The sequence below is a fragment of the Rhagoletis pomonella genome, unplaced genomic scaffold (assembly GCF_013731165.1).
Source record: "Rhagoletis pomonella isolate Grant_MI unplaced genomic scaffold, Rhpom_1.0 Rhpom_scaffold_00006, whole genome shotgun sequence".
NCBI lineage: Eukaryota > Metazoa > Arthropoda > Insecta > Diptera > Tephritidae > Rhagoletis > Rhagoletis pomonella.
In genome coordinates, this window is record NW_023458560.1 from 33,248,973 (window position 1) to 33,259,329 (window position 10,357).

At 33.6% G+C, this 10,357-nt stretch overlaps 1 protein-coding gene across 1 annotated transcript in view; it reads left to right on the plus strand.

Annotated features, from left to right (window-relative positions):
• LOC118741875 overlaps positions 1–8,668 on the plus strand; it is a gene marked incomplete at its 5' end in the record, with an annotated part of 252,561 nt that extends 243,893 nt beyond the window's left edge. The window contains 2 exons of the mRNA XM_036473851.1: positions 2,301–2,482; positions 6,278–8,668. Coding sequence (XP_036329744.1) covers positions 2,301–2,482; positions 6,278–6,724 — 629 coding nt within the window. The remainder of the gene's footprint in view (positions 1–2,300; positions 2,483–6,277) is intronic.
• Between the last annotated feature and the right edge of the window lie 1,689 nt (positions 8,669–10,357).

Below are 10,357 nucleotides of genomic sequence, written 5' to 3' on the forward strand. Positions count from 1 at the left end.
AGGAAATTAATTAACTTCTATTTTTCTTTTTAACTTAATTTTTATATTAAAAAAATATATATATGGGTGTTTCCACACAGCCGTACGCGACATTCGTACGCTTATAGAGTAACGTAAATCTATCAAAAATAGAAGTTACTGAAAAAAAAAGATTACGGTTACGTTGCAACCAAAGGGTACTATGTTTGAGAAAAAAATAAGCAGCCTCGAAACTTTGGTGTGGAAAATATCCGTTCAAAACCAGGTGATAACGTACGCGACAAAAAAAGAAGTGGTTTTGAGGCACATATACATATATGCGAAAGTCTGCGAATCATGAGAGTTTTTCTTTTCTTTAAAAATTCCTAAACTAAGCTAAGTAATGTACATTTACAATCCTTCCATTTTTTGATAGAAATTATCTCTGGCTAGTTTGTATTAAAAAAAAATTATAATAACGATCGCGACATAACGTACGCGACAGATTTTCCCCCCATACAATATTTTTACTAGTAACACATACTAAATTAAATTTTTTCAGTTCTTCTCTCCACCGTTTCGCGGTTTTCAAAACCTTTTTCCGCCATCTGAATACGAAATTTAAAGTTATAAAGCCGTTTGAATTCATTTGCTTGCATTTTCGGTTTACATTTTCATGGAAACAAGCATATACATATGCGAAAGTCTGCGAATCATGGGAGTTATTCTTTTCTTTAAGAATTCCTAAGCTAAGCTAAATAATGTACCTTTACAATAACGTACGCGACAATTTTTCTCGTAAGTAACAAAATGTATTTATTGAGAACTCTTCTCGCCACCGTTTCATTGTTTTACAACTATTCTAAATAATTTAAATGGAAAATTTGCAATTAACATTGGTTTTGATGTATTTGATTGAAATTTTCGTACTTACAATAACGTATGCGACAAACTTTAAAGGGTAATAAAAATTTTTTTTTACTTCGGTTGGAAAGAAAATTTTACTGTATATCTTTAACAGGAAGAATATTCTCGCTTAAGAATTGTAATCTGCATTATCTGCGACTGCCAATATACAAATGACATAAACAAACAATGTTTTTGCATAACGTACGCGATATTAGAATACTATCAGAAGCAAATCAAAAAATTACCGTTATTCGATGTCTAAATTCTCCTTTTTCTCATTTCTATAGTTAGTTGTTATTGCAAATTTGATTTTAAGATGTAATTGTAATGTTTCAAATCTCTTAATTTAGTTAATAGGAAAGAGAAAATAGTTCATTTCATTAGAAAAAACTGAGTCGAAGAGACATTCAGTTTTACTCTTCCATTTTTGAGTTTTAAAATTCCAATAAGCTGAAATACTTCTATAATATAAAAATTCGAGTATTTTTTAATTTTATGTATTTTTTTTTATTTTAGTGTTTAAATAGAAACATACTTTTTTAATATAATTTAGTTTTTAGATAATAAATTTTTTCTTATTTTGATAAAAAATTTTTATTTTTATTTTTTATTGAATTCTCTATTAATTTTTAGCTTTTATTGTTTTAAAAAGAAATTTTTGAACATAATTTTTAGGAACTTATTTATTTAATATATTTTTTAAATTTAATTTTATTTTGACTTTATTGTTTTAAAAAAATTAAATTTTTTTCATATAATTGTTAGATATTGAATTCAAATTTTTTTTCTTGTTAAAATTTAATTTTTTTTAGCTTTATTTTCTTTTAATTTACAGTTTTTATTTTTTTAAAAAGAAAAACAGATATATTTTTTTTTTTCGAAAGACTGTTGTTAGTTAAAATACAGTACCACAATTGCCCTGTTACTCCAGTATTTTTTTAAAGGCAGGTAGTGAAAGTTTCAGGGTTTTACGTTACACAACATATTTTAATAATTTTCGAATACAAATTTTTTTTTTTATATCAGTTTCGACCGATTTTTTTATTGATTGATTGATATGCAATTTAAGAAAAAATTTAAGTGATAAATAAATTTGAGTTTTTTGAGTGAAGGAAACGATTTTTTTATATATATTTTTTTTAAACCTGAGGTATGGAATCGCACATACTTGCTTACTATATAGTAATTGTGCGTTTTAAATACCTTCTCATATGAAGCCATTTATTCTGATATAAGTAATTCGTTGCCTAGCAACATAACTATACACAAAAGACTGTAATTTCACTAACTCTTTTCATTTCTCACTAATTTCTTACACTCTTTCTTTTATTATTATTTTCTTCCTTACAAAACTATGGCTTCAACTTAAACTTCCTACAACTACTTTTCGCATACTTTGCGGCTGCTGCTGTTGGTTGCTGTTGCTGCTCCAGATGAGTTTGTGGTGGAGACCGTCGTTAGTTCCAGCGAGTTTATGGTCGATGATACGAGCGCCAGAAATTTTAATGATAAAACTTTCGGTTCATCGGTTGTGTTAAAGAGCCCCATTGAATTGCATAATGCTTACTTTGGTGCGGGCGTGTTGGCGGCAGCCGTATTCATTGTTGCCGTTGTGGTAAGTACATACTGCAGTATAAACGTACTTAGTCTATTCTAGACTGTCATCGGCATCGTTATTTTCTCACTCTAAGGACATTAAGTATGCCTGAAATCTCTTTACGACTGGCAGTTGTGTGTGCGTATGCGTGCGTGTGTGTGTGTTAGCGCCTTTTTGGCTCATTTAAACTAAAATTATGTGATACTTAGCACATTCCGGCAAATCATTACCAGCACCATCATCAACATACTTTCTATTTATAATTTGCTTGCATGACCATGCATGAATATTGCCCTCTACATTTCTTCTTTCCACATTTTATTGCTTTCCTAGATGATTTAAGTTGGTTTTTTTTTTTTGTAAGTGGTTTTAGGAAATTTTGCCTGCCCTGGGAAGAAGGCGGACTAAACTATAATCAGACGTGGTCAAGAATAAGTTTAACTTTTGCGATCGAAATTTTCATTTACTTAAATAAAATAGTAATTTCTTCTCATCTAAACTTCAAGAGATAAAACGGAAACTACATTGCCAGGGAGTTGCAAAAATATGGATGGAAAAAATCAAGTTTTATGCGAATCGATACTTCTTACAATTTTTTAATATTCGTTAATTTAGGATGTTTCGCCATCACAGCGCCATCTAGCGGGGAAAGAAATATGCGTATAACGTCTTATCTCCTTTAAATTAGCAAAGTCCAATAAGTAATAAAGATTACTCGCTGCACGATGGAGATAAATTAGGGCTTCTGGACAAGCAGTTGTGATTTTTCGACCCTTACAGATACGTACTCTTACGTACGCGCACTCTGCCAATGTGGCCAGCCTATTATCGAAATCAAGCCGTGATTGTTCTAGCAGAAATATAGGGTGCTTTAAATACGCCACATTGGGGTACATATTACGTAAAAACACCGTCTAAGAAGAATCTTTAGAAAGCATGGTGTGAGAGCTGGTAATTTATTGAGAACCTATGCAAACATTTCAGGTACTATGTTTTGCGGGCATGCACCTCAAATTTACGACCTCTTAATAGGTAAGCTTTCAAAGAGTCTGCAATCTTGTAAATCTGTCTTTTTTATTAAAAAGAAGTGACAGCCAGAAAATTTACTGAAAGCAGGAGGGGTGGTCACTAGGGTGATCCAAAATAAGTAAAGTCGGTATTTTAATGCTCTCACCCCTAGGAATGTTCTATATTGAAAAAAGTATACCCCTATTTTTTTATTTTGAAGTCAAAAAATATTTAGAGGTCGCTCAAAGCGCTCCAACTTTTCCATGTATTCAATATTTTTCGATCGGAAAACTCTGGTTCTCTTCAGGAGACTTCCAATAACTACATATATCCAATTATTTGTTTAACCATTTTGTAATAATGAAGATTTTTTATTTATCCCCCCATTGCATTTTCTGGCATTTTCTATGGGTTTTGGCGGTCCTATAAAATATAGTTACTAAGCAAAAATTGTTAAAAAAAAATAATTGAGTTTTATTATTGGGAATCTGTTGAAGAGAATCAGAGCCTTTCGATCGAAAAATATTGATATTCAGGAATTCCATACCGTTTCCACGAAAAGTTCTTTTTTCTTACGGGGTGAGAGCATAAAAATTCCGACTTTACTTTTTTTACATGAATTTTTGGGCCACCCTAGTGGTCACTCATTTTCGTTATCAGTAAAGGTACAATGTTTTTGCCTTAATCGCTTGCCTGACTTCTACAAATAATTTCTCTTCACCTTTCTAATATTCTTACTGTAATCGGAAAACAGAAAAGACTGGCGTGTTGGCCCAAGTCGGTGGCCGCTTACAAATTGAAACATAGAGAAGAAGAAGAAACGTAGTGTTAACTTTGTCTTATTTTTATTGAAACTTGGGAATCACTTGCATTTGCATACATACATATTTTTGTACATTCGCACGAGTATGTATATTAGGGTGGTTCGCAAAATATAAATATCAAAATTTTTTATGGGTCACCCATTTGTTTTGTTTTACCTACAAAATATAGACATCCACGAAATTTTCAAAATTTTAAACAAATTTTTAAGGGTTAAATTATTCATTTGAAATCTGATAAATTTGACATTTTATTTAAACCAATTGATTTAAATTCATGACCTCGCTGAGTTATAGCTGGTAAAAGTCAAAATTATTTTAAATTTTTGCGAGTTAAAAAATCAATATTTTCAAACCCAGGTTTCCTTCCTCTGAACATTTTTTTTTTAATTTAAAAATTTCCGTGTTATCTCAATAATAGATATGTATCTGCTGAGGAATCCGTTTAGTTCAACGAACCGTTATGTGTTGCGAGCTTTTTTAACAATTTATTACATTCGCTTATTACAAATTTGAAATGAAAACTAAAAACGGAAAATTCAATATATGGTTTGAACTTTGGAAATGACGAATTTCGTATTAAATAAAAAAAAATCTAGGTAAAATTTCTCAGGCTGAAAATACGGATGATCAACCACTTTCCAAACACCGTGTATAATTATAATTGCTGTTTTTATTTCACTATTTAATTTTAAATTCATTTTAAATATGCTCCCTTTATTGAAATGAATAATTTATTTAGCTAAGCAAAAATATTTTATTACTGAACTGCAAGAAAGTAACTCAATTGAAAAAAATCAAATATAATATAGAATTTAAGATTAGTGAGTCTTAAAACCCAGTAGGAAAATTTCCTTGTTGAAAAGAAACTGACAGCTTATTTGATAGCTGTCAAAAATTTAATTTAACATAATATTCGCATTAAGCGTGATCAAAACATAAGTGAAATTTCAAAAACGAGTTTTTTAGTTTTAGAGAAAATTACATTAATTTGACAGCGACATTTAAAACCAGATTTTCTTATTTACAGAAACATTTATTGTCCAACTGACAGCCGTGAACTGCCAAATTTTTTATTTACCGTAAAATTCATGTCTAGCATGTCTAAAAACCTAAACAGTCAAATTTTAAGAAAGATTTTCTTATTTAGAGAAAAAATTATAGTTTATTTGACAGCTGTCAACTTTCCATGTTTTAATTTGACATCTTGTCTAAATACACGAGCATTTGAATTTTCACATAAGTTTTCTTATTTTTAGAGAAATTTCCAGTCCAATTGACAGCTGTCAATTGTAAAAGTGACTAACTTGCTTAGAAACCTGATAAGTGGAATTTTAGAAAAATTTTCTTGTTTTAAGGCTAGCATGTCTAAGAACCTAATAAGTGATATTTTTAAAAGTAATTTCTTATTTTAAGAGAAATTTACAGGCCAGTTGACAGCAGTCAAGGTTCTAATTTGACATAAAATGCGTGACTAGCGTGTCTAAGAACCTAATAATATGCATTTTCAAAACTTTTTGAGAAATTGATTCTTGATTTCACAGCTGTAAACTGTCAAAATATAAATTTTTTTTTCATATTCGCATTTAACATGGCAATAGTACTATGATAGTAAAGTGTTATTAAGGTCTTAGCAGTCCTTCTAATTTTTGGCGTAAAACATGGCCTCTCCGACCACTGTGCGCAGCATGATGTTGATATTTTTAAGTGCTACCCTAAGTTTAGTATAGTTTTACAATGGCATGCGCATTAATTTTACTTATTTTTATTTACTAAAAAATTTTCAAATTTTAAAGCGAATTTCATCTGAGATATTTACCTGGCATTTAATTAATTTTCATCCCGTCAGCCCGCCTCGACATGCTCATTTATCTTCATTTTCTAATTTACTACCAACGTGCCATTTTCTTTCACATATTTCTCACCTACCTCTCTCTCTCTCTCTCTCTCTCCCTCTCTCTCTCTGTTTGTCTCCTCCATACAGGTCGCCATCTGTCACTGCAAGGTTAATCAGACATACCGTAAATTCTCAACACGTTCTTCCACATTCTTTCCCATTCTGGGCTTCGGCCGACGCAACAAATCCCAAAGCAAACTCAACAAACACTGGCTAAGCGGCAAGGGACTGGGCGGTGGCGGCGGCGGCGGTGCTGGCAATGGTGGCGGTTCATTGCGCTCATCCGGCTCCACGACATCGCTGACACGCGGACACCTGCCCTCAGCGCACCACGGTGGTGGTGGCGGTAGCGGCGTAGGCGGCGGTGGAGGTCATCAGTCACATCAGCGACAACAGCAGCTGCAGCAGCAACAGCTGGGCGGCCAAATGCACGAGCGGCCGTTTCAACGGCATTTGGCGATGAATTTGGAGAATGACATGTATTATACAGTTGATTTTAGCGAAAATTCACAACACTCACCGTTAATACAGTGAGGCAGAGATAAACGTGCCACAGTGTTGGCGTCAACGGCCGTCAACAGTGTTGCCGCTGCTGCTGCTGCTGTGGGCAGAGTTGTGGTGCGAGCGCTGGTGGGTGTTGTTGGCAATAAGGGGCAAGCTAGAGCTATTATAGGTGATGTACGTGTTGGTGGTGTGCGTGTTGATGGGCGAAGAGTGGACGATGCGGCAGCGATGGCGTTGTCGACAACGACGGCGAAGGCGAAGGCGAAGGCGACGGCTAGAATTAGTGCTGAACGCACCAGTGGTGGTGCCAAAAGCAGTAATTATACGAAAAACAGCAGCAACAACAAAAACACGCACACTACTAGTTGGTTAGTTAAATTTACGAAACGTTCTTATTAATGGCCAATCGCTGGTAATGATCGTCCTGGTTAATGGCGATGATTATGTGAACGCTGCTGATAATAATCACAAAATAATTATAATTACAATTGAAAATAGTATATACTTAGTAAAATTGCACAGCCAATACGATTATTTAAGCATTGCTGAGGCCTGCAGTTGTGTGAAGACAGCTTCTGTGACAACACTACTAACAACAACTGCAATATTATTGACAAAGGAGCGTGAATTTTGCAGCTGTTGTCGATGGCGATGTCGCTGTCGCTGTCTCTGGTGCTGTGGAAGTGGAAGTGCTACCAGCGAAATGCTGCTGCAGCTGGTATTGAAATATTAATTGAAAGTTTTAGTATTCCAATGCGTACATACGCGCTGACAAACAAACAGACAAAGCGGATAAATAGGAGTGTATGTTTGTAAAAGTAGCTGTGTAAATGAAGTGCTAAGCAATTGAAAGTATTTACGACGAGCACCAAAGGCGGACAAAATCAAACTGAAATTTTAATAAGCTTAATTGCAGTCTAAATAATTAAATTTACAAAATGCAGAGATGAATGCGTAAAACTTTATGTAGCAGCAAGCGCAGGTGCCGTTTAAACGCTAATAAAGTAACAAATTAAAATAAACAGAATTTTAGGAATATGAAAACGAAAATTAAATATTTAAATAAAATTCCAGAAATTCACAAGTGACAAATTTGCTTGTTACATTTATGAAGAAAATTTACTTAATTAGTGTTTTTCATAGCGCTTCAAGTGGACATGCAAACGAACTGAAGAACTCTTTGTGCAGACTTGACACTTCAGGCTTAAGGTTTAAAATACTAAGTAGAAGGTTGAAGAGTGGGTTAAAGTTTAGTTAAATAAAAAAAATTAAATGACACAGAAATTATGGGTTATGGTAAAATAAAAATTAGAAATAGAAAAGTATATATTATACGAGTAATAAAAAAGAAACACTTCTGATACCAAAAGTCAGCACTGTGGAACAATTTAGTTGTTATATTTTGGCGCCTCAACGAAATAATGGCCTAAAGTGAGCAACCGTGCATGGTAGTCAAAACCGAAAAATAATTTCTCGCCTGCTCTACACAATTGTCCTTTACTTTGGTTCAACAAAATAGGGGTCAAAAAGACCCATTCGGTTTGGAGTCAAGTGGTTAGAATATTTCCGAAAAAATGTTGCACTTAATTTTGCTACTGACACTGAAGACAAGAATCATGTTTGAGGTTTATTTATTTATATAATTACATATAATATTATGAAATTTACGCCGCAAAAGTGAGCGCTTTGAACCACTGCAAAAAAAAAATTATGATGAGGTGAAGCAAAATCTTTTTGTGGTTTAACTATCACGCATGGATACTAACGTTTACACATTCCCTCTGTTCCTTTAGCAGTCAGATTTACAGTATTTAGTCAGAAATCGTTCCTGTACACACATTTACAATATCTTCCGGACTAAATCTGACTATTTCTGATTAAATGCTGTAATTCTGCCGGTTAAAGGGATATACCAATAATTTCGTTGAGGCCCTAAAATGGCTTATTCCACTGTGTAATAAAACTCGCAAAACTGCAAAAAAAAATTTAAAGGCATTCACAGTTTGTCATAACAGTCACATTGTCATAAATTCACAAATTTTACAACGGCTAAACATATTATGCGCTTGTTTTGCATTAAGCAAAAATATTTTCAGCCATTACAAAATTTACAATTTTATGACAATATGACTCACTTAGACACCACGTGAATCCCATTATTTAAAAAAACAACAAACAAATATATTATAAAAAAAAAATTTTGCTACAATTCGCTCTACATACATAAGTGCATAAAATGACTGGTTTAATGATGATTGAAAGCAAATTTTATTGTATGTAAGTAAAATTTATTGTTTACACAAATCAATACATTGCTTTTGCCATTGATTGTAATTACTTACTTATTTATTATTATTGATAATGTTGTCGAGCAAAGTAAAATATGTATTTTAGCTTATAATTAAAAATGTGAAAACAAAAATTTATGATAATAAACTTAAGTGTAATTGTAATAATGCGCTGTCATTATGTTCAATAAATTGAATGTTGCATTCACAAAGCAATTACTGATTTGCTTGAATAAAATCAAACAATGAAAGTATTTATATTTTTGAGTTTCCACTTTGATGCGCTTTTCGTTGAATGGCTTCAATGATTTCGAAAATTCAAATTCAGGGTAAGTAAAAGGAATTATGCTCGTATGTATGTATGTACATATTAAATGAAAGGAAGAGCACAAAAAGGTTGAAAGCACAAAAAGGTGTAAATTAGTCGTTAAACTATCATCCTTCATAAGTATTGCATGTTAAAATGATGATTTTGGTTACAAAATGATAAATTCCTAGTGTCATATTTTATTCATATTCCAGAAATTATATCATAGGTCTATATTCTGAAAATGCTATTTGTTGTGGTTCCGCTATGAGTGCACCGTTAAGTTGTTTTGGAGATCTAGCAATACTCAATGCAATCATTTTTTCTTTGATTTTTCACTACAATTACAATTGTCCGAACCAGCAGCGGATTCTAGAAATCGCTATCGCTAATTTTGATTGCCAAAAATCTCTAGAAAAATACCAGTTCGCCTGACAACTTGCAACATCTAGCTACATGTCCCTCTCACTGCCAGAAGTGGTCGATTACACATCACGTAAGGTTAGCTTAGCTTAACTCCGTGTAACCAGGGCTCACTTAGCCAATTAGGAGATTGGTCTTTGTGATACCACATTCTGAACGGCACCCAATACTTAATCGATAAAACGCCCAGAGCAGATTATGTATCTACAAATTTGGCTAATCTCAATGTCCCAGAGCTCCTCGGGGCTATTAAAGATGTGATAATCAAAAAACTTCAACCTTAGCCGCGCAATAAGATAGTGTTAAGGTGATATCACATCGTCATCTTCTAGGCAACTGCGACATAGGAGGTCCGGTAGTATGCTCAGCCTTACTGCGTGAATACCGTTTGGATATTGACCCATTAAAATCCCTACCAAAAGTGAGATCTGTGGCATTGTGAGTGTAAGGAGTGTCCTCGACCGCCCCCTGTCAATCCTCGGCCAGAAGGACCTTGCAATCGCGAATGTCCTGATTTTCAGCTGGCATAAGGCCCATTTATACAAGAGTGTATCTCAGGTGGCTAACGGCACCCGCGCCCGATTTTTATCCGGCGATAACGTTTCACGAGTGCCTTTCCTCGCCAATTCGTCAGCTACATGCTGC